The following is a 25,204-nucleotide window of genomic DNA, read 5'->3' as shown; positions in this document are numbered from 1 at the left end:
TTGGCGTCAACATTAGAGCGGGATACGACTGATATAATTTTTGTCTGGATTGATTCAGATTGTGATTTGCTCAGGACAAAAAGTTGCCGTCAATGTTTACCGTTTCAAAACAGCTCAACAAGTGGGCAGCTAAAATGCCTTTCAGCACAACCTTTATTTAAAAGCTGAATGTTAAAAGATTTTCACATCTTACAAAATGACGGCTAGTTTGTCTTTTCATAAAGACAAATATCTGCTTAACATTTATACCAGTGAAGGGCTTTCCAAATAAATAGCAGGAGAACTGACATTTTCTTCTTTGATTTCACTTTATTTCAAGTGCATCTTCTATGCAACTACTGACCAGCTGAGAAACGAATGTCTTCACTTCTTTGCTTCCGGCATTCTTGTGTGGCCCAAATGCAACCGTCGTCGTCACGACGATGCTTTTCTGTAGCAGAAACAAGTTAGACAGACATGAGTGACTTTCACTTGCAGATCTGTTGGCAGAGTTGCCACTCGGGTTTGAAGGAATCATTTTTACCAGCCATTTTGAGTCATGAGACAAAAGTCAGGGATTTGCAAATTGGGTCAAGTCTTACCTTTGCTTTCCTCTTTGGCAGGTCGGGGGTCTACTTGCAAAGCACACTGAATAAAAGCACCCATTTTTAAATTTAACAGCCATCAACAATAAAATAAGGCAATGCAAATATTTGCCGAATATCCGCCATTAGCAATTTTGAATGTATAAGTTTTGACAAAGTATTTTGAATGTATAAGTTTTGACTGCATCAATAAAGTATTTTGGATGTTTAAGTTTTGAATGTATAAGTTTTGAATGTATACGTTTTGAATGTATACGTTTTGACAAAGTATTTTGAATGTAAATGTTTTAAAGGTATAAGTTTTGACAATAAACTATTTTGAATGTATAAGTTTTGACAAAGTATTTTGAGTGTATAAGTTTTAACTGCATCAATTAAGTATTTTGAATGTATAAGTTTTGAATGCATTAGTTTTAACTGCATCAATTAAGTATTTTGAATGTATAAGTTTTGAGAAAAATTTTGAATGTATACGTTTTGAATGTATACGTTTTGACAAAGTAATTTGCATGTATAAGTTTTGAATGTATACGTTTTGACAAAGTATTTTGAATGTATAAGTTTTGACAATAAACTATTTTGAGTGTATAAGTTTTGACAAAGTATTTTGAGTGTATAAGTTTTAACTGCATCAATTAAGTATTTTGAATGTATAAGTTTTGAATGCATAAGTTTTAACTGCATCAATTAAGTATTTTGAATGTATAAGTTTTGAATGCATAAGTTTTAACTGCATCAATTAAGTATTTTGAATGTATAAGTTTTAAAGGTATAAGTTTTGACGATAAAGTATTTTGAATGTATAAGTTTTGACAAAGTATTTTGAGTGTATAAGTTTTAACTGCATCAATTAAGTATTTTGAATGTATAAGTTTTGACAAAAATTTTGAATGTATACGTTTTGACTGCAGCAATAAAGTATTTTGGATGGATACGTTTTGACAAAAATTTTGAATGTATAAGTTTTGACAATAAACTATTTTGAATGTATAAGTTTTGACTGCATCAATAAAGTATTTTGGATATTTAAGTTTTGACAAAAATTTTGAATGTATACGTTTTGACTGCAGCAATAAAATATTTTGGCTGTATACGTTTTGACAAAGTATTTTGAATGTATAAGTTTTAAAGGTATAAGTTTTAAAGGTATAGGTTTTACAATAAACTATTTTGAATGTATAAGTTTTGACCAGTAAAGTATTTTGAATGTATAGGTTTTGAATGTATCAGGCTTGAATGTATAAGTTTTGACAAAGTATTTTGAATGTATAAGTTTTGACTATAAAGTCTATTTAACAATAAACACTGAATAAAAGCACCCATTTTAAAATGTATCCTATTAAGCCATCAACAATAAAATAAGGCAGATGCCAATTTTTGCCTAATATCAGCCCATGGCGAGGGAAACTCCCTTGACTAACAGCGCAAGAAGAGCAATGCACCCTAAACAAAGCATGTTTAGCATTTATACACAGTGGATGTAATTCTTGCTTAGTTTGACACTTTAGTCCAACTGGGGCCATTAAACATCTTAAAAGCTATTTTTCTCTCTCTCAACATTAAAAAAAAATAAATAGGACAAGTGTTCACTTCAACCTTTATTGGACCACAGTCATCCAACTCCACAAATGAAATTGCCCTTACTGACTATCCATAAATACACAGCCTTAAGTTAACCGTTCAAAAACAATCATCCAAAGTCAAGACAGGAATGAGTGACCCCGGGTTTTCACCGGTTGCGGTGCGGTGCGGCGCCGCAAGCAATTAGATTCCATTCATTCGAATGGTGCAGTCTACACCGCTTGCGGGTGCGTTGCGTGTTGACTGCGGAAGGCCTGCGGCGTGCCGCAAGCCTTCCGCAAGGATAGCCTATTTTCTATTTTTGCCGGACGCCGCATGCGGTAGGCCTCCGGCAAATGGCAAGCTAGCACAAAACACATCGAGCGGGACAGGAAGACCGACGCAGTTTCAAAATAAATTTCCGGTTACCTTTCAGAATAAAACACTCGCCAGCTCATATTTCGCAAGCTTATCAGCAGAACGTGACGTGGGCGTCGCCGGGCCATGTGCTCATTCACGGTTTAGACACCAGCAAACATGGACGCGGAGAGGTTTAATAAATTGGAGGTGGAAAACCACAAAATAATATATGACACGGCACATCCTTTTTATAAGGACTGTAATGTATTGTGAGTTTGATGTTCGCGATTGCTTGTTGTGCCCGTCTCGCTTGCCGTACTGAGCGGCAGCCGGACGGGGAAGACAGAAATAAAGAGTGGACCCGCACTGACCCGACTCTCGTTATTAATATACTTTACAAGGACAACCAAAAAAAAGATGCTGCATGGAATCTCATAGCAGAAGAAGCACAGACTTTCTGTATGTTTGTCGTTGTGAAATGCCACATGATCGCGCGCGCACGGTCCCGCGAGACACGTTGGGAAGTGGGCGGCGACGGAGCTGCCGGACCGCAGCTGTGCGGAGCCGGTGTGGAATGACAAAAAAATTGGCCCGTCCGGAGCACGCAGTCAAGACGCACCGCACCGCAACCGCACCACAACCGCAGTCAGTGAAAACCCGGGGTGAGCGAGCGACCGGTAAGTCGCAAGGTCAACAAGGAAATCAATCTAAGGTCCATCATTCAGAGTACAATCAATGTTTATTAAATCGTGCTTCCATTAGTTTTTAAGATTAGCAAATTTGGCATCCGGCCATTAGCAATTTGTTTTTTTTCATTACAACCAAATTAAAATTAGACCCAATTGTTTTCCTGGTGTAAACATGATCAAACATTAAAATAATGTTGCACAAGCTGCATGATAATGATCCATTCTCATTTTCTAAATATATGAAGTGTAACCAGTCAAGCCCATTTTCAATGTAGATCAGGGATGTCAAACTTTACTCCTACTGGAAGGAGGTTACAACAATTACATCAATAATCCACTTTTAACTTTCTTAATTTTACTGTGATCTACCTCGGTAATATTCCACTTGATATATAAAAAAGGGGGCATTTACCACAAATGCTTCTAGCAGGTAGCAAAATTTGCTGTGTTTAGTTTCGGTTATATTGACAACATAGCCGGAGTAACTTGAAGATCTAAACTAATTACAACCAAGAGACTGGAATACAACACATTCAATTTTATTTAAAGTTCTCCACACAGTCATAAATTACTATTGTGCCATATTTCTGTGAAAAGCCATAAGAGTCAGACCAGCCGAGGCTTACCTTCCACAGCTGGTGCCTGCAGTTGGTCTTCACCGATTGCCATGAATCGGGCGCCCATCACTTGTCGCCTGCTGCTTGGCTTTGATTTGTACTCTTCTTTTTGGTTGGGTAGAAAGATTTGCTTGACTGTAGCTTCACTGACACTTTTGCCCTGCAAAATAGTTCACAAACACAATTACAGAAAACTGCAGTAACACACGTCACAACAACAAAAGAACATTTAAACCGCAACTAGGCGGAAGGCTAGCTAGCCAAGAGGCTAGCTTAGCATGCTAAGCTAGCCGAGAGGCTAGCTTAGCATGCTAGCTGGCCAAGAGGCTAGCTTAACATGCTAGCTGGCCACGAGGCTAGCTTAGCATGCTAGCTAGCCAAGAGGCTAGCTTAGCATGCTAGGTAGCCACGAGGCTAGCTTAGCTTGGTAGCTAAGCATGCTAGCTAGCAAAGAGGCTAGCTTAGCATGCTAGCTAAGTTAGCTAGCTCCATTCCCCGTGTGGCGACGGGTGGAAAGGTACCGCTGACCGACTGACAAGCAGGTCAGCCACCGCCCTCCCTCCCAAGACAAACCTGCTTGCCAGCCGGCCAGCGATACCTTTCCACCCGTCATTGCGCAGGCAACGGAGCCAGTCCTCAAATAGAGGAAGGAAGGTTGTGTTTTTTTTGTCATGTGAACGAGTGTTACCTGGTGTCGTGCGTCAGCCGGCTCGTCGGCAACGTAAAACAGAAGCCCTGATTCGTCTGGTGCAGATCACTTCTTAGTCTCCATCCGTTCGCCCTTCAAAACAGATCACATGAAATAAATCAGTTTGTTTTTTATTTACACAGACAACATACTTTACAAGAGTGACAAAAATCTATTTCTATAAAGGCACTGTACAATATCCTACACTACATAAGTAAAATCTAAAACCCAATGTGTTTGTTAAAGGGGTGCTTTTTTTTAAACAATGAACTGGACTTGAAACGCTGCCGTGCTTTGTAAAACAAAACCTTGATTTGCTTGGCTCTGGTAGCTTCATCTGCACTGCAAAACGGATCACAGGAACAAATTCTCACTTTTTTGAAACATCACACACGATGGTGAAGGTTTTAGTCACTAATATCTATGCATTTAAGAAAAGCATGCTTTATTTTTAATACATAACCCATTTATAGCAAAGTAAGACTACATAAGTTCTGGTACTCCCTTTGAACATGTAAACTACACTTGAACTATGCCAATCCACTTTTACAACTTATGTTTAATAAAGCACCATTCCCGATGTCAATCGTCCATTCCTGTGAACCCAATGACAGTTTAGCAGTGCGTTGATATACTTTTTTTTATTTTATTTTTTTTTATGTAATCAAACAAGTACAAAGCAGGAAATCAACAAATCAAGTCGGCTTTGCTGGACACTTAGTTTTATAGCGTGCCATGTCTTAGCACTCATGCTGCATTCACACCAAAAGGGACAATAGCGTAAACGCGCATGATGTCACGCTCAGAGCAAAAGTTAGAGTTCAGCCAGAACAGTCCACCATTATTTCACTTTACAGGAAAATTAGGGGCAACAGTCATTGTGCCACAGTAGTGCCTCCTGTCCATAAACATTTCTTAAACCATGTGCAGGTGAAAAATATGGTTCTTTAACATTCAAATGGCAGTCCAAATTTGCATCATGCCCCTTTAAGCGTCGTGCTAGAGCAGGGGTGTCCAAACTTTTTCATTTGAGGGCCACCTCCATAAAATCCAAAGGACGCAAGGGCCACATAATCTTAATTGTTTCGTCCTAAACATTTTACAAATTTATTGGTGCTTTTGCATATTTAGAAAAATGCTACAGTACATAAACCAGTTACTTTGTAATATGGCAGTAGGGTTATTAGTTTTGGAAATTTTTATTTTGTTTTCAGGTTGGTTCTGTAAGTTTTTGTTCTTAAATAAATGATTAGTTTTAGTTTAATTTCAGTATTAGTTTTTTTTTCTTTTTTTTAATGTGTATTACTTGTGGGCAATATTAAAAAAACACCATGGGCACAACGCCACTCCGTATTATATCAAAACAAATCTAAAAAAATTCATTTAAAATTATCCTCAAAGGCTCATGCATTAACAACCAAAGACTAAAACAAAGTACATTTTTGCTCTAATTATAGTTAGTTTTATACACATAAAATGTAATTTGTTTTCATTTTTAAAAAGCGTCCGTTTTTATTTTATTTTGTAAACTAAATTGTTTGAATTTTAGTTTTTTCGTTAACTGAAATAAACTTTAATAGCACCTGTGTTTTGACACCTTCCCTTCTTACTTTGACCATCTCCAAACATTTTTGTTTTTATTTTATTTGAACTGAGTCAAATGCCATTTTTAGCATCTCGTGGGCCACTAAAAAAATATTTTTTTTTTTTTTTAAATGGACAAATGGCCCCCGGGCTGTCATTTGGACACCACTGTACTAGAGGCTAACATGCTACAGGTGCCCACAGGACAACTTTGTACAAAGTGCTTGCTTGAACAACTGACCCAATATGTCGCCCACCGCTTACCTTCCACAGCTGGGGCCTGCCCTTATCTTCACTGAGCCCCATGATTCGGGCTCCAGCCACTTGTCATCTACTGCTCTGCTCAAGATTTTGATTTTTTTATTTATTTTATTTATTTATTTTTTTGGTAGCTGGAGGGTGGCAGACCGGCTGGGTTGGAAGGTCTGTTTGATGCTGGTAGCTTCTTGATCTCGACCCATTCGCCCTGCAAAATACATCACAGCAACAAAAAATTACAGCAACAGCTGAAGTAACACAGATCACAGCAACAAAAGAAAAACATTTACTCCGCAACTAGGCGGCAGTTAGCTAGCCAGGAGGCTAGCTAGCTGGTTAGCATGCTAGCTTAGCTAAGCTATCTTAGCAATAGCTAGGTTAGCTTAGCTAAGCTAAGCTAGCTCCATTCCCCGTGTGGTGACGGGTGGAAAAGGCACCGCCGACCGACCGACAAGCGGACCAGCCGCCAAAAAAAAAAGGCGGCGGCTGACCCGCTTGCCAGCCGGCCAGCGGTGCCTTTCCACCCGTCATTACAGGGAATGGAGCCACAACAAAAATTGTGGGAATGGTTTTGTTTTGTCGTGTGAACTGGTTACCTGGTCTCGTGGTTCTCATTCGCCAAGTTAAACGAAGAGCCAGATTTGTTTGGCGATGGTAGCTTCTTCATCTCCACCCACCTGCCCTGCAAAACATCACAGGAATTTAAAAAAAAAAAACAAAAAAACAAAAACAAAAAAAAACATTTTATTCTATTACACCCACACTTTAGAATAGTGCCAATGTTTTCACCTAATCAAAAACAAGATACTTCAATATTCAACAGGACATGCTTAACTCATTTGCTCCCAGTAACATGTAAATATGTTTTTTTTAATGCAAGTGTCCCAAAGACGTATTTATAAGTTTTTTAATGGTTGAGCATACAGAAGGCTTTGATGCAGCCTCTCAACTGCAAAAAACGGTTGCAAAAATGGTCATTACATGTCATTACACAAACGGCCAGCAGGAGGCAGCAGAGCAAAGGAGATCAACCAGGGCCATCTACAAAAAATTTAAATGACTTACAATTTTAAATAGATTTGTGAAAATTGATGAAACTTAGCTCTCTTCTAATGCTAATTGCTGCAAAACAGAAACAGATAGAAACATACTTTCTGTTCCTAATCTTTCTTTTGGTAGGTTCCATGCTTTTATAGCAATTGAACAATATTCTGTGGGACTTCAAAATCAGTCAAAATCCAGTAAAACAGCCGGGAGCGAACAGGATTGCTTCTGTGACAACAGCTGGGAGTGTGGGATAGTTCGGCTTTTTTGACACTATTTCATTCTCACCTCCAGTGTGTGCAATCAGCACTGACTTACCCCTGACAGCATTCTATTACACGAGTTCTGGTCCGGTGTTGGACTAGAGGAAAATAGTCCAGCAAGCTGGCTGGTGTCACAGCAATAAAAGTTTTTCTTCTCAAAACAATTTGTGTTCAAAAGTGATACATTAGCATCATTAAAGTCCTTTTCTTCAAAAAAGCCAGACGCCATTCCCGCCAACCACTGCTTTTCTGTTCGTTCGTATCACTGCGCGGCGCCCTGTAGGCAGCTGATAGTCGCGCCTTCCACCGTCGAAAAAACAAACTTCTAGATGAGTGTGCGTCTGTCAGCTGCATGCGGGGCGCCGCGCTGATACGAACCAACAGAAAAGTAGTGCCGGCGGTAATGGCGTCTGACTTTGTTCAGAAAAGGAATTTAGTGATGCAAATGTATCACTTTTGAACACAAATTGTTTTTAGAAGAAAAAAAAAAAAAAAAAAGAAAAAAAACTTTGACTTGACCCCAGCCAGCTTGCTGGACCATCCGACACCGGACCAGAACTTGTCAGAGAACGAGTCAGGGGTAAGACAGTGATGATCGCACACACTGGAGGTGAGGATTAAATATCTTCCATGCAGCACTTTGCGCCTTCCAGTGGCGAGCCAAGTTTGAAACAATTATGAAGACCACGTCACACTCAACGACAATCTAAGTCAGGGGTGTCCAAACTTTTTTCATTTGAGGGCCACATACAGAAAATCAGAAGGATGCAAGGGCCACAATGTTATGAAGAGAAATTGTGTTTAGTCCTAAAAATTGTACAAATAATTTGTGCTTTTGCATATTTAGAAAAATGCTACAGCATGTAAACCAATTTGTAATATTGCAGTAGGTTTTGAAAGTTTTGGATTTTTTTTTTCATTTGTTTATTTTTTTTTTTAATTAGGTAGTTTTAGTTTTCAGTGTGGTTCTGTTTATTTTTTATTAGTTTTAGTTCTTCTCATTTGCTCCCAATAATGTGTAAAACTTTTTTTTAATGTTCTAAGTGTCCCAAAGACGTATTTATACGTTGTTGTTGTTTTACGCTAGAGCATACAGAAAGCTTTGATGCAGCCTCTGAACTGCAAAGAAGGGTTGCATAAATGGTTATTACACAAACGGCCAGCAGGTGGCAGCAGAGCAAAGGAGATCAACCAGGGCCATGTAAAAAAAAAAAAAAAAAAAACTCAATTACAATTTTGAATAGATTTGTGAAAACTGATGAAACTTTGCTCTCTTCTAATGCTAATTGCTGCAAAACCGATAGAAACATACTTTCTGTTCCTAATCTTTCTTTTGGTAGGTTCCAGGCTTTTATAGCAATTGAACAATATTCTGTGGGCCTTGCAAAAATCAGTCAAAATCCAGTAAAACAGCCAGGAGCGAACAGGACTGCTTCTGTGAAAATGGCTGGGAGTGAATGAGTTAAACGCTTAGTTTTAGTTTAGTTAGTTTCAGTATTAGTTTTATTTATTTATTAAATGTGTATTACTTGTGAGCAATATTCAAAAAACACCATGGGAGTGACGTCATTCTGGTTTATATCAAAATAAAAATCGACGAAGAAACATTTAAAATCATCCCCAAAGGCTCATGCATTAAATTAATTACCAAAGACTAAAACGAAGGACATGTTTGTTAGTTGTTTTTGTTTTTTTAAGTTAGTTACGTAAACATGAATTTTAGTCATCTTTTTTTATTCATCTTTGTTTTTATTTTATTAACGAAATTGTTTTGATTTTTAGTTTTCATTTTAGTTAACTAAAATAACTAATAACACCTGTGGTTTTCGACACCTTCCCTTCTTACTTTGACCATCTCCAAACGTTTTTTATTTTATTTGAACCAAGTCAAATGCCATTTGTAGCATACGTCATGGGCCACTTAAAAAATGGACGGTGGGCCACAAATGTAAGTCTGTCTATCTAAGTCGTCTTTATTAAAGCGAGAATGGGTTTCCATAGCATGCGGCAAGTGCAAGCCCTCCATCGGATTCAACCACACATTGATTCAAATTTCAGGCCATTTTTACGTGCCGTCGATGCAGGTGCATCAACCAAAATGAGCGTAATGGCAATCCCAATAAACCGTTGGTCACCCGTCCAGTTTGTGCAACCTTGCTTCAACGTGATGGGCTATTATCACAAATCGGTCTATAACGCCACAAATCACATAATACATGTTGCCAAGTACAATAATTTAATAAAGTCGGCTTTTAGATGCTCGCCGAGTGTGACGTGGTCTTCATAACAGTTTCAAACTTTGCTCGCCACTGGAGGGCGCAACGTGCCGCATGGATGTCTGATAGATTACTCCTCCCCACTGGCGGATTCTCATTCGAACATGTAAAAATAAAAAAATTTAAAAAAACTCCACTGGCGGTTTGACGGTGGGGAAAGAAAAACAAAAACTTTTTTACTGGCCGGAATAGGCTTTCCATACATTTGTCCTTATTAGAAACAAGAAATAAAGTGCAATGTAAGGTTAACACATCATGCTAATCTATGCAATTAAGAAAAGCATGTTTTGTTTTTTTATTTAATACAAATAAGATTGAGAACTTCTTCCTACTCCCTTTGAAGATTCAACCTACATTTGAATGACATCCCCTTTACATGCAATATGTGTACGTGTTCAATAAAGCACTCAAGCACAGTGGCAAATTTGAAAAACTAAACCAGCTGTAAATCATATATAAATGTAATTTATACAAGGTATATGCTGATTTTTTTTTTTTTTTATTAAGACCCAGTATGTCCTAATTCTGTGATGTGCCGAGTATGGCCTATTCGGGGACCAACTAACAGGTCAGTCGCAAAAGGAGGAGGGGCGACTGACCTGCTTGCCAGAAGTGTCCGTTCCACCTGTCATTATAGGGAAAGGAGCCAGGACAAAATGATTTATTTTTTTTCCCAAGTCATGTAAACTAGCGTTACCTGGTCTCATGTCAGCCACTTCATCAGCAATGTAAAACAAAACCCAGATTACTTTGGTAGGGGTTGCTTCTTGATGCATCTGCCTGCAAAACAGATCACAGGAACAAAATCTTAGACCATAGAAGAGCGCCCAATTTTAATCAAAAAGGCACTAAAAAAATATTCAAACATTCATAATGATCTAAAAATAATTAAAAATAAAGTTACTTGAATGGTACATTTTGGAAATATGAAATTTCATTCAAATGTTGCTGTACTTCCTGTTTGAGAGGAGAAAAAAAAAAAAAAAAAAAAAAAAGTTCCAAAAATTACATTCAAACCCTCTGCTGACAACTTAAACACTTAGATTGAACAACTTGTCAAATACACTCGTTACAATCTGTACACCATACCAAGAAATGCCTTTTCCTTGATTTCCACAGACAATTAGCCAACCCCTTCAAAATTTTATAACCAATTGATCTCCAGGTGTTGAAGAGCTGTAGGCGGTCAAACATTAAGCACAGGTAAATTAAATCATCTTCTTCCTGCTTCCAGAAGGTCAATGGTGGCTTTGCAAAATGATTCAAGTCCAGGCAAAGAGGTCAGTTTCATTCATAAGCAAGGATACAAATATAAAGATGGCAAAGAAGTATTTCAAGAGACAACTGGAGGCATAATTGCCAAGTTTAAAAAAAAAAAAAAAAAAGCAGTGGAAATCATCCTCGGTGCGGCAGAAAGACCAGGCTGCCCATGACTGCTTTTCCATGTCTCAAGCAAAAGAATGATGGCAGATGTACAACTGATTTGTCTGAGGGACGTCCTCAACTTTCAGTCCACACGATAAAAATGTGCACATTGACAAGTCTTCCACACTAGAATTGTAGGTGCTCCCAAGTACAGGAAAAGTGGATTCAGAAGCCCATGTGGACAAAGCACAAAGGTGGTGGAATGTTCTTCTCAGGTGCAACCAGACAAAAATTTGAACTCTTCAGTTACGCATCGACATCTCTGGAGAAGGGAAAACTAAGGCAAAAGAAAGCTGAAGCTTGGCCCTTCCAACAAGACAACTCCAAGCATGCCTCCAAAGTGCTGAAGAGGCCATCACCCAACATGGGGACTCAGCTGTGTCACGCAAGAAGACTGTCGCCAAACACAAGGCCAATGTGTGAAAGAACAGTACCAGCAAGAAAGATAAGATACCAGCAAGAAGCTTGTGCCACGCTAGATTTCAGATCTAGTTTCCATTCTCTAAGTAATTTATTACTCCAAGTACAGATGTAACTAATTTTGTCTGAGGAAGTCACAAAAGCAACATTCCACAGGGGGGAGGGAAAAAAAAACAACAACACTAAGTTAGGTTGCATTTGTTCATTTTCCAAGTCCTTATTTGATCTGATTAGAAACAAGAAAAAAAATAAAGTGCAATGGCGGGTTAACAAGTCACGACTATGGAATGAAGAAAAGCATCTTTTTTATTAGATACTTCATTGAACACAATCATGAGAAATTCTTGTACTTCCTACTCCCTTTGAAGATATACATTTGAATTACATCCACTTTGACATGCAATATGTTTACGCGTTTAATAAATCACTCAAGCACAGTGGTAAATTTGAAAAACGGTACACAAGCTGTAAAGCAGGGGTGTCCAAACTACAGCCCGGGGGCCATTTGCGGCCCGCAGTCTATTTTTCTGTGACCCGCGACATGCTAAAAATGGCATTTGACTGTTCAAATAAAAAAACTGTTTGGAGATTGTCAAAAAAAGGAAGGTGTCGGAAAACAGGTGCTATTAAATGTTATTTTAGTTTAAACTAACGAAAAAACTAAAATTCAAAAAACAACTTCGTTAAAAAAATAAAATGAAAACGAAGATGCTTTACAAAAAGGAAACTTAAAAAACTAAAATAAATCTAATTCTAACAAATGTGTCCTTTGTTTTCATCTTTGGTAATTACTTTAAGGCATGAGCCTTTGGGGATGATTTTAAATGTGATTTTTCAGTAGATTTATTTTGATATAAACCGGAATAATGACGTCACAACCATGTTTTAATACTGTGCACAATACAAATAAAAAATAAAAAAAAGGCTGAAACTAACAACTTAAACGAAGCATTTATTAAAGAACTAAAATGAAAACATAACCACCCTGAAAACTAAAAAAAAAAAAAACACACAAAAAAAACTCAATACTAAATAAAAACAAATGAAAAATTCCAAAACTATAACCACCCTACTACCATATTACAAATAAACTGGTTTATATACACACTGTCGCATTTTTCTAAATATGCAAAAGCACAAATAAATCTGTAAAATTTTTAGGACTAAATTTCTCTTCATAACATTGTGGCCCTTGCGTCCTGATTTTCTGTATGTGGCCCTCAAATGAAAACGTTTGCACACCCCTGCTGTAAAGTATAGATAAATGTAATTTATACACGCTTTATGCTGATATTTTTTTAAATATTAAGACCCAACATGTCCTAACCTATGCAGGTCAGTCTCGCCCCGCACCCCAGGAGTGCCCGTTCCACCCGTCAAAGGGAATAGAGCCAGGACAAAATGAACGAAGGCGGGGTTTTTTTGGGTCATGTGAACTAGTGTTACCTGGTCTCATGTCAGCCACTTCATCAGCAACGTAAAACAATACCCAGATTACTTTGGTAGGGGTTGCTTCTTGATCCATCTGCCTGCAAAATAGATCACAGGAACAAAATCTTAGACTATAGAAGAGCGCCCAATTTTAATCAAAAAGGCACTGTAAAAATGTTCAAACATTCATAATGATCTATATTAAAAAATATACATAATTATAATAGGTTACATTGAGGAAAAATATTAATTTTCATTAAAACTTTGCTGTGCTTCCTGCATTTACAGAAGACAAAAATTTGTTCCAAACATTACATTATTCAACCCCTCTGCAGAGAACGTATTCAACACAATTCTTGTTGAGTCAGATGGAACAGCTTGTCAAATACACTTGTTACATTCTGTACACCATACCAAGAAATGCATTTTCCATGATTTCCACAGACAAAATTAGCCAACCCCTTCAAAATTTTACAACCAATTGATTTCCAGGTGTTGAAGACCTGTAGGTGTCAACAGAACCTTGGCGGTCAAACATTAAGCACACGGAAATTAAATGTGATATTCTTCGTGCTCCCAGACAGTCAATGGTGGCTTTGCAAAATGATTCAAGTCCAGGCAAAGACGGCAGTTTCATTCATAAGCAAGGATACAAATAAAGATAGCAAAGAATTATTTCGAGAGACAACTGGAGGCATAATTGCCAAGTTTAAAAAGGCAGTGGAAATCATCCTAGGTGCGGCAGAAAGACCAGGCTGCCCGTGACTGCTTTTCCATGTCTCAAGCAAAAGGTGGGGTGGGAAAAAATAAAATAAAATCCCCAGATGGCAGCTGTACAACTGATATTTGCCTGAGGGATGTCCTCAACTTTCAGCCCAGACGATGAAAATTCACATTGTGAGCAAGTCTTCCACGCTAGAATTGTAGGTGCGCCAAAGTACAAGAAACGTGTACTCAAAGGCCCATGTGGACAAAGCACAAAGGTGGTGGAATGTTCTTCTCAGGTGCAACCAGACAAAAATTTGAACTCTTCAGTTACGCATCGACATGTCTGGAGAAGGGAAAACTAAGGCCAAAGAAAGCTGAAGCTTGGGAGATCCAAGCTTGGACCTTCCAACAAGACAATTCCAAGCATATCTCCAAAGTGCCGGAAGATTCTGAAGTGGTCATCACCCAACATGGGGACTCTGCTGTTTCATGAAAGAAGACTGTCACCTAACAAGGCCAGCGTGTGAAAGAACTGGTGGCCTTTTGGGCAAAGATAATTGCAAGAAGCATGTTGCGCTAGATTTCATATCTAGTTTCCATTCCCAAAGTGTGGTACTACTCCCAAGTACAGAGGTGACTAATTTTGTCTAAGTCACAAAAGCAACATTACACTATCTATATTTATACATTTTTTAATACACATTACCTTGTTCCCTCTCACCAAATCTAGTGACTGCAACCTTGAAACAAAATGGTGAAATGGGGGTGTGGAGGAGCTGTTCCAACGGTTAGAGGAACATAGAACCTAAGAGGAACGTAGAAAGTTTGTGTGCAGTGTAGGGTTAGAGTAACCCTACACTGCACACAAACTTTCTATTGCCATCCTCACCCAGGAAAAAGCTGCTCCAAGCCACAAAAACGAGGACTCTGCCTCTTGTGTTAACACTCACCACACGTGTACAGCTTGATCCTTGACTTGTGGAATTGTTCCTTTGCCTCATTCCATTTGGCTCCGCTTCCACTCACAAATGCAATTTCATCAAATGCTTTCTACCCAACCATTTCAGTAGGACATGTAAAAATTCTAGTAAGACAAGAAAAGAATATTAATAACTGTCAATATTTTTCTCAAAAATAATCATTGAATGTAGGGTACTTTAGATGAGTTTTGTAATTATACTCTGAAAATCCATTTTAATTAACTCATTTACTCCCAATAACGTATAAATACTTTTAATGCTCCAAGCGTCCCAAACATGTATTTATATGTTTGTTTTTATGCTAGAGCATACAGAAGGCTTTGATGCAGCCTCTCAACTGCAAAGAACGGTTGCAGAAATGGTAATTACACAAAAGGCCAGCAGGTGGCAGCAGAGCAAAGGAGATCAACCAGGGCCATCTAGAAAAAAAGCTCAATTACTTACAATTTTTAATAGATTTGTGAAAACTGATGAAACTTAGCTCTCTTCTAATGCTAATTGCTGCAAAACAGAAACATATAGAAACATTCCTGATGAAAGAAGAGACTTTAATCTTTCTTTTGAAAGGTTCCATGCTTTTATAGCAATAGAACACAATATTCTGTGGGCCTTGCAAAATCAGTCAAAATCCAGTAAAACAGCCGGGAGCGAACAGGACTGCTTCTGTGAAAATGGCTGGGAGTGAATGAGTTAAAAGAGCAATGTCTGGAAAACTCACCTGGAACCTCGGCTTTCTAATTTTCTACAGTATTTGTTATTTATCGCCTCCAAACAAATAACGTCAGTGCAGTGTAGTTCACGGGTAACCTAGAATAGAAGGTACAGCATTAAACAAAAAAAATATATACATAAAAAAAGACAATGTGGTAAACCAAGCAAACGGAGTTGTGACACGTCGTGCTCAAACCTCAACCGCCATCGTGTCCCTTGAGTGTGAAAATCCTGCAACAAAGTAACATGACACGTGAACAGACATTTGCTGGTGTGCTGACTGTCTGTTTTGCCGCACCTGTGCGCTGCACTTCTTGAATGGCAAATACCCTCGTGCACACCTGTCTCCAATAAACTGCAAAGCCAACCTTCTGTTTGTTGAACGGTGCTTCGCACACTAGCGCCACCTGGTGACTTGACACATACAGACTATTTAGGAATAGTACTGTGAAAAATGAGAAATTTTTGTGTGAATTTTTGGAATGTTGAAAATTCTAAGGTAAATGAAGGAGTAATTTTTTTATGGGAAATTGTGAATGGTGTAACTAATGTTGAACGGGAATTAAAGTGATTTTTTTTGGTGACAAAAATCTAGACATACAAAGTGTTGGTCAGTTACCTTTTATTAGTGTTCTGTTGGGAGCACAGTTGCGCTCAGGAAGGTTTTTTTGGTCAGCGTGATGAAAATAAAACAAAGAAATTTTCTGTTGCTTAAAGTTATCATGACATTCGGATTTTTTTTGTTGTACACAAAATATGAAAATAGAGTTGACAGTACTTTTAGGCACACTATTGACAAACGGTACACAAATTTGCACATTTTGATGTATACTGGTTTAAAAAAAAGAAAGAAAATTTTTTAGGTTGCATTTGTTCATTTTCCAAGTCCTTATTTGATCTGATTACAAACAAGAAAAAAAAAAAAAAAAAAAAGGTTAGAGGGTTAACAAGTCGCGCTAATCTATGAAATTAAGAAAAGCACCTTTTGTTTTTTTATTTAATACTTTATTGAATACAAACAAATTCTTGTACTTCTTCCTACTCCCATTGAAGATGTTTGTTTGAATTACATCCACTTTGACATGCAATATGTTTACATGTTCAATAAAACGCTCAAGCACAGTGGCAAATTTGAAAAAAAAAAAACTACACAAGCTATATGCTGATTTTTTTTTTTTTTATATATATATATTTTTTTTTAGTAAGACCAAACATGTCCTAATCCTGTGATGTGCCGAGTATGGCCTATAGGGGACCGACTAACAGGTCAGTCGCAGAAGGAGGAGGGGCGACTGACCTGCTTGCCAGCAGTGCCCATTCCACCTGTCATTATAAGGAAAGGAGCCAGGACAAAAATCAAGGTTTTTTTTTGGTCATGTGAACTAGTTACCTGGTCTCATGTCAGCCAGTTCAGCAACGTAAAACAAAAACCAGATTACTTTGGTTAGGGGTTGCTTCTTGATCCATCTGCCTGCAAAATAGATCACAGGCACAAAATCTTAGACCACAGGAGAGTCTACACACCGACATTCAAGATGAACTGAGCGAGCAGTGTCTGGGATAGTATGGGATGGATAACGATAAAAATTAATGACTATTCTAAATAATGTATATGATTGATGAGTTATAGTAATGGGTCGATGGGGACGGGTCTCGAATAAGCTTCTACCCGTCAGCCCTTCTTTCGGATGTCAATGTTGCAAATGATGTGATGTGATTGATGTAAGCTGTAATGTGTCCGAAAGGAAAAAATAAATAAACTAAACTAAATAAACTAAGAGTGCCCAAATTTAATCAAAAAGGCACTGTAAAAATATTCTACACTACATTCATAATCTTTAAAAAAATAAATAAATATAAGTTTCTCTTCTAGGGTACATTTTGGAAAATATGAATTTGCATTATAATGTTGGTGCGTTTCCTGTATTTAGAGAAAAAGAAAAACCCTTAGTGTTGCAAAAATTATTCAACCCCTCTGCAGCAAACTTATTCAACATTTTACTTGTTTAGTCAGATGGAACAGCTTGTCAAATACACTTGTTACATTCTGTACACCATACCAAGAAATGCATTTTCCATGATTTCCACAGACAAAATTAGCCAACCCCTTCAAAATTTTACAACCAATTGATTTCCAGGTGTTGAAGACCTGTAGGTGTCAACAGAACCTTGGCGGTCAAACATTAAGCACACGGAAATTAAATGTGATATTCTTCGTGCTCCCAGTCAATGGTGGCTTTGCAAAATGATTCAAGTCCAGGCAAAGACGGCAGTTTCATTCATAAGCAAGGATACAAATATAAAGATGGCAAAGAATTATTTCGAGAGACAACTGGAGGCATAATTGCCAAGTTTAAAAAGGCAGTGGAAATCATCCTAGGTGCGGCAGAAAGACCAGGCTGCCCGTGACTGCTTTTTGATGTCTCAAGAAAAAGGTGGGGGAAGAAAAAAAAATAACAATAATCCTCAGATGGCAGCTGTACAATTGATTTGTCTGAAGGATGTCCTCAACTTCCAGCCCAGACGATAAAAATGTGCACCATGAGAGGAAGCCTTCCATGCTAGAATTGTAGGCACTCACGACTGGCTGAAAAGTACAAGAGTGTACTCAAAAGCCCATGTGGACAAAGCACAAAGGTCGTGGAATGTTCTCAGGTGCAACCAGACAAAAATTTGAACTCTTCAGTCTCCCATCAACATGTCTGGAGAAGGAAATAAACTCCCATAAAGAAAGCTTACGCTTGGGAGACCCAAGCTTGGCCCTTCCAACAGGACAATTGCAAGCATGCCTCCAAATTTGTTTGGTTGCAGACAAAGTGCCGGAAGATTCTGAAGTGGCCATTACCCGACTTAAATAGACACTGCCGTGTCATGAAAGAAGACTGTCGCCAAACAAGGCCAACGTGTGAAAGACTGGTGGCCTTTTGCAAGATACCTGCAAGAAGCTTGTGTCAGGCTAGATTTCATATCTAGTTTCCATTCTCAAAGTGTTGTACTACTCCCAAGTGCAGATTTGACTAATTTTGTCTGAGCAAGTCACAAAATTAACATTACACACAAAATAGAAAAAATAAAATTTATACACATTACCTTGTTCCCTCTCACCAAATCTAGTGACTGCAACCTTGAAACAAAATGGTGAAATGGGGGTGTGGAGGAGCTGTTCCAACGGTTAGAGGAACATAGAACCTAAGAGGAACGTAGAAAGTTTGTGTGCAGTGTAGGGTTAGAGTAACCCTACACTGCACACAAACTTTCTATTGCCATCCTCACCCAGGAAAAAGCTGCTCCAAGCCACAAAAACGAGGACTCTGCCCCTTGTGTTAACACTCACCACACGTGTGCAGCTTGATCCTTGACTTGTTCCTTTGCCTCATTCCATTTGGCTCCGCTTCCACTCACAAATGCAATTTCATCAAATGCTTTCTACCCAACCATTTCAGTATGACATGTAAAAATTCTAGTAAGACAAGAAAAGAATATTAATAACTGTCAATATTTTTCTCAAAAATAATCATTGAATGTAGGGTACTTAAATGAGTTTTGTAACTGTACTCTGAAAAGCCATTTTAATTAAAAGAACAATGTCTGGAAAACTCACCTGGAACCTCAGCCTTCTAATTTTCTACACCATGTGTTATTTATCGCCTCCAGACAAGTAACGTAAGTGCAGTGTAGTACAGTTCAAGGGTAACCTAGAATAGAAGGTACAGCATTACACAAAAAAAACCATTTGACATTCGGGGGGGGGGAAAAAAAAAAAAAAAAAAAATGGAGAAAATGTGGTACACCAATCAAACTGAGTTGTGGTCAAGCGCCGTCGTGTCCCTCGAGTGTGAAAATCCTGCAACAAACAAAGTAACGTCGTGAGACACGGGAATAAACAGCCAACATTGACTGGTGTGCTTACTTATAGCTGACGGTCGCCGTTTTGCCGCACTTGTGCGCTGCACTTAATTAATGGCAAACACCCTCGTGCACACCTGTCTCCAATATAACCTGATGGGCTGGCCAATAAACGGCAAAGCCAACGTTCTTCTTCTTCTGCTTGTTGAACGGCGCTTTGCACACTAGCGCCACCTGGTGACTTGACACGTACAGAACATTTAGGAATAATACTGTGAAAAATGGGAAATTTTTAATATATGTGAATTTTTGGAATGTTGAAATTTCTTCCTAAGGTAAAAAAAAACTTAATGAGTCGAATGTTTGTTTGTTTTTTATTTCTAATGGAAAATTGGGAATGGTGTAACTGTAATGTTGAACGGGAATAAGCGAAGTGCGCATCTCGAATTCAAGGTGGATTATGGGTAGCGGCGTGGTGCATTGTGGGTAGGCGAAACTACCAAACGGTCATTGAAAATGAATTGGATCGGCTCTGAAAGAAATGTTTCAACGGCTGGAAAGTTGCTGTTTTTTTATTAACATGCATAGCATGTGGTTTACTATCGGGGAAGTTGACTTGAAAGCTTTATAGTGTACAATTAGGCAAAGATTGTCACCACTCTAAACTCCGCCATTGAAATTAAAAGGGTAGTTGGTAGCCTCGTTTTTTCCCTCGCGCATGCGCAAACTTAGTGCGCACTTGCTTATTAAAGTGATTTTTTTTGGTGACACAAAAGTCAAGACACCATACAAAGTGTTGGTCAGTTAGTCAGAGTTACCTTTTATTAGTGTTATCTGTTGCGAGCACAGTTGCTCTCAGGAAGGGTTTGTTGGTCAGCGTGATGAAAATAAAACAAAAAGTAATTTTCTGTTGCTTAAAGTTATGACATTCGGATTTTTTTCTTTTTTTTTGTTGAACGCAAAATATGAAAATAGAGTTGACAGTACATTTAGGCACACTATTGACAAACGGTACACAAATATGCACATTTTGATGTATACTGGGTTAAAATAAAAAACAAAAAACCCCCCAAAAAACACCTTCCTGAATGGAGCGGTGTGCAGCGTGGGAACACGAAGTCCAGTTTATCAGCCAATGAGAGGCCACCGTGGCTGAGTTCCGACCAATGACTGCAGAGACAGGTGCTCCTCCGTCCAAGCAAATATATGTTCTCCCCACAGTTGCTACTATAAGTGCTCATGAGCAGCGATGTCACTCACAGGCTGTTTGGATGGGGTGGGGGAAGGGGGCGGGGCCAGACCCATCCTAACTTGCCATACAAGCTAGTTCGCCAATAAAAGGTAAATCCAGGGAGAGAACATGCCCACACCATTGGGAAGGAATTAATAATGTGACTTATAAAACAAGTCTGTAAAAGCAAAAAAAAAAAAAAAAAAAAGTACAATGGAATGTTGTAAGTTGTTGGGCTAAGGAGGAGAAACATTTCATGTTTTGTTTTTAAAAAGAACATGAATCTCTTGGTTCACTATACAATAATTCAAAAATGCACATGCGTACAAGAAAAGTAATATTGCACAAAATATTAAGACCTGCTGTCCGCCGTCTAAAAAGTGATTCGGAATATTTGTCCTTCAGTCAAGTGGAGGAGCTTCTTGTCAGTTTCACACTGCGGATGCGTCGTCTTAAGGCCGACTCGCTCCCACCGTTTGGACCACTCGCACTAAACACACACTCAGGATACATTCGTTGACGTGGATGTAAAGTCATTTGAGCAATTATTTGATTTTTTATTATTTTTCCCAATTGTCCCAATAGTGAGGACAAAGTGCATTAATAGTATATTGATCTGAATGGAATCAAATAAATGCTCAAACTGTTCTTCCACAGTGCGCTTGCCTGGACAGCTGAGCCTTAACGCACACACGAACACGCTGTGAGGTCATCGTTGCATCGTTTCGCTTCATACATCTTTCACAGAGCGCAACAACGTGAGCTTTGGTCATCTGGGGTGATGGTGGACAGTTAAAGGGCGGGGCTTCCGATTGCAACACACACGTACAAAAGAAAAGCAGCGCCGTGGCGTGAATAAGAATACAAAAAAAAATCATTCTACCTTTATATGTTCAGTCACATTATTATTATTATTTTTATTTTTTTTAAAACAGCGCCTCGTTAGCCAGTGCTATTGACATATTTGGTTGCTATGAACGCAAAGAGTGCAGCTTTTGCGATTAAAAATGTCTACAGCATTTAGAGGGGGTGAGTGGAAGCGAAAAAGAAGGTAAGGCAAAGTGTGGGTTGCAATCGCTTCCTGCAGTTTAAAAAAAAAAAGAAAAAAAGAAACGGTACAGTACTCACGGGCCCACCAGGGGGCAGCACTGACCAGCCCGGTTCAGCAAAACTAAAAAAAAAAACATCCAAAACTAATTGTAGACTAAAACGCTGCAATGTGGGACGCACGCGGTGTTGTGTGTCATGAAATCCGTATTATTGTTATTATTATTTGGAGTGTTTTCATTGAGAAGACGAGGGCATCACACCTTCACATTAAGCCCCTTGCCCCAAATTCATGTTTAGCTCTTAAGTCTGTGCGTGTGCATGTGCGGCGCGTCTCCTGGTGTCCGTGTCCATCTGGCTGGGTCCACTCGTGTCACCTCTTGAGGGAGGAGCCTTTGAGTTTGTGGCCGTATCTGTGGACGCGCGGCGAGCGGGAGTGCAGCTTGACGAAGAGCTCGGGGAACTTGTACTGGGGGAACATGGTCTCCAAGAAGCCCTCCAGGAAGACGTAGACCAGCCGCCGGTTCATGGGCTGGTACTGGAACATGTCGAAGACGCGCAGGATGCCCTTGCGCGTGGTCTCCGCGCCGATGATGTGCTTCAGCTCGTCTGCACAAGAGGGCGGGATGGCGTATCTCAAAATTGCATTAAATATTTGGAATACGGACAGCCATCAATCCATTTTCTGAACCACTTGTTTCTCACAAGGGTCGCCGGGGGGGGTGCTTGAGCCTATCCCAGCCGGCTTTGGGCAGTACACACTAGTACACACTAGACTGATTGCCAGCCAATCGCAGAATTATATTACATTTATCGGGCAATTTTTTTAAATTTCAAATGTACTACAGTACTATGTAATTTGTTTTTTGTTTTTTTTAATAATAAAAAAATCTTACTGTCTAAATGATTAAGTGCAAATAATTCACACTCACCAGTTTAATTGATTTTCAAAAGTCAGTGATGTATGTCTTCAACGTTATTGAACTAATTATATGAAAACATGTTTAATTGAATGAATGTCCTAATTTTGTTTCTATCAGCAATAAATTACATTTTTATAAAACTTGTGATATTAAAGTATGAGAGATTCTTTTTGGGATACAGTGTGAAAAAAAGTTACATTAAAGTTGTATATTTTTATTAAAGACAAAAGTACTAGAATAAAGTTGGATTTTTTTGAATAATAGAAAGAATAATGTATATTTGAGGAAAAAGTGGTCTATTTTCAGTCTTAAGAGAAAAAGATATATTTTCCACAACTTTTTTTTTTTTTTTTTTACTTTTGAGGGGAGTAATATATTTTTTTTCAAGAAAACAAAGAAAAGAAAATAATTCATATCACAAGTGGCGTGCATGAGAGCAGCCACATAGCTGATGGAGTGGTCCATAAGAGAGTAATATTAGAAGACTAAAGTATTTTTTATTTATTTTTAACAGTATTATTGATATTAAAGTCATAAGACCATGAGAATGAAGTTGTCTATTTTTGACAAATAAAAGTTGCACATTTCTTTGTCGTAATGTTTGAGCTTTCATCTTGACATTTAGAAAAATCCATCTTTATTTTATTAAATTACAATTTTAGCGGTAAAAAAATTATTCTGATGAAATTCTGATTTTAATCGAGAAAATATCATACTTTATCATTGAAAGCTAACGTTAATTTCGTAGCATTTTTTTTTTCTTTCTAGGGTGGCCCAAATGCTTGTTTGCAAAGTATTGCATTTATATTTGACACTAAAATCATCCTAATTGGTCAATTTCATCATCTGATTTGGACTTTTGTGTGTGTTATCACCTGGCATGATGCCCAGCAGACTTGTCTTGGCAGCGACTCGCGTCCTCATCCTGATGCTCTTGTCCCGACGGGGCGGGGTCTCGGCCAGAATGCCGTTAGGCCAATACGAGTCTCTGTAGGAGGTCGGAATTGAAAATTCAAGAATGCTCCAAGTAGGATTAATAAGAGCTAAAATAAAATAAAATAAAATGACCTGAACTTCTTGACATAGTCTGCCACCTGCTCTGGAGAAGTTAAGTAGTCCACGTGGTCCACAATTTTCCTAAAAGGCAAAGCAACCACGACGTATGTGCATCCGGAGAACTGTTCAAATTGTGAACGTTTGTCGTCGTCTTCTTTTTTTTTTCTTTTTTTTCTCAATGTTCCTTTTCTACCTGTTGATGGTGTCGCCATAAGTGGCTCGAATGAGCTGCTGCAGCAGATTCTTGATGTTCCTGCGCAGCCACTGGTTCTTCTCCTTCAGGTCGAACACCTCGTCCATCAGCAGCAGCATGACGCGCAGCGGGATGTTGTCGTCCACCTGCTCGTGCAAACGTAAGATGTGGGAGATTTGCATTACAAACATTTTTTTTTTAAATCCGCAGAGACCCTCGAGCGGGTCGACTCACATTGTCGTCCAGCTGGGCGGAGACTCGACAGTGCTCGGGGTCGATGTCCGACTTAGGGAGGAGAGGAGGCACCTGGAATAGAAAGCGATCATTGTCACATTTGTCAGGATAAGAGCAGATGTGTGATGATGACGACGACGGGAAGCACCTTGAATATGGACTGCTTGATATCCTGGCCCAGTCTTTCGGACATGCGGCCCATGTTGTCCGACACTTTGTTCATGCCCTCGGCCAGACTGTCGGGGAGGGACTTAACGGCGTTGGACACGTTCCTCATGGAGCTCCGCAGGGGATTGACAAACGTGTCGATCTGGCGAGGGAACGCGACATTTAATGATCATTTTACAGACTGTGACTTGTTGGCAATTCCCCTGTGTGAGTGTCAGGGTGTGAGCTGCGGCAGACAGCAGTACCTGGATGAATGTATTAAAGTGTTTCACTGTTCTCCTGTGCATCTGAGACTCCTATGTGATCTTCCAATGTAATGATAGTTTCCACAATACTCTATTAATCTACTTAATACCTCTGCTCCAAAACAATTCTATGTTTTTTTTTTGCTTTTTTTACCTTGCGTGCAAAGTCCCCTTTGCCTTTGTTGTAAGCTTTGTTCTCTAGGAAGTCATAGACGTACGGGAGAAGAGTTGGGCACGCCTTCACCATCTCAGGGTTCAGCAGCAACTACAACACACATATTAGACATCGGTATGTTTTTCATAATTATGGGCATTAATATAAGTTCATGAGACTAATATGCAAGACAAATACTTGTAAATAAGCGTTGAGGTCTTTTTTTCTCTTCTCCAAGAAGTCTCTGTCCATGTTGTTGAAGGTTTTCTTCCCTGGGAGTTTCAGGATGGACGTCAAGTTCTCAAACTGAAAGTACAACAACGCTAATATGAGGTCAAAGATAAATCTCTCACATGCCCTCACTCACACTAACCACTCTCATATGCTGACACAAACCACACGCAGTTGCACATGCTCACGCTTTCACAACTCATGTGTACACGTAACTCTCACCATTCTCATAATCGTATTTGTAAATTCCTCATACTCATATAAAGTGACACACTAAC

General features: G+C 38.8%; 1 protein-coding gene and 1 long non-coding RNA gene across 16 annotated transcripts in view; both read right to left on the bottom strand.

Annotated features, from left to right (window-relative positions):
- Nucleotides 1-308: 308 nt before the first annotated feature.
- LOC144007099 (uncharacterized) lies at nt 309-19,727 on the bottom strand. Of its 12 annotated transcripts, none has more exons than XR_013280071.1 (15): nt 19,509-19,725; nt 19,200-19,442; nt 18,933-19,058; nt 16,989-17,069; nt 15,897-16,005; nt 15,795-15,829; nt 15,606-15,694; nt 14,858-14,991; nt 13,215-13,297; nt 10,621-10,703; nt 6,937-7,022; nt 6,347-6,548; nt 4,499-4,591; nt 3,820-3,970; nt 309-430 (listed from the first exon to the last, which is right to left on the bottom strand). It is a non-coding gene; the product is annotated as an uncharacterized LOC144007099 (long non-coding RNA). The 12 variants fall into 12 exon arrangements; XR_013280080.1 differs by having other exon boundaries at nt 15,606-15,829; nt 15,897-16,012; nt 19,200-19,293; nt 19,390-19,442; nt 19,509-19,709; XR_013280076.1 differs by adding an exon at nt 16,218-16,231 and having other exon boundaries at nt 15,606-15,829; nt 15,897-16,012; nt 19,509-19,708.
- Nucleotides 19,728-20,244: 517 nt separating this feature from the next.
- snx13 (sorting nexin 13) overlaps nt 20,245-25,204 on the bottom strand; it is a 53,069-nt gene continuing 48,109 nt past the window's right edge. For all 4 annotated transcript variants that reach the window (XM_077506392.1, XM_077506391.1, XM_077506389.1 and 1 more), the window contains 8 exons: nt 24,894-25,001; nt 24,696-24,806; nt 24,277-24,438; nt 24,129-24,200; nt 23,895-24,040; nt 23,714-23,782; nt 23,521-23,633; nt 20,245-22,331 (listed from right to left, as the gene is read on the bottom strand). In XM_077506392.1, coding sequence (XP_077362518.1) covers nt 22,096-22,331; nt 23,521-23,633; nt 23,714-23,782; nt 23,895-24,040; nt 24,129-24,200; nt 24,277-24,438; nt 24,696-24,806; nt 24,894-25,001 — 1,017 coding nt within the window. In that variant the 3' untranslated portion in view covers nt 20,245-22,095. The remainder of the gene's footprint in view (nt 22,332-23,520; nt 23,634-23,713; nt 23,783-23,894; nt 24,041-24,128; nt 24,201-24,276; nt 24,439-24,695; nt 24,807-24,893; nt 25,002-25,204) is intronic.

Source organism: Festucalex cinctus, chromosome 19 (genome assembly GCF_051991245.1).
Source record: "Festucalex cinctus isolate MCC-2025b chromosome 19, RoL_Fcin_1.0, whole genome shotgun sequence".
Lineage (NCBI taxonomy): Eukaryota > Metazoa > Chordata > Actinopteri > Syngnathiformes > Syngnathidae > Festucalex > Festucalex cinctus.
This window is presented reverse-complemented; position numbering and strand designations above follow the sequence as displayed.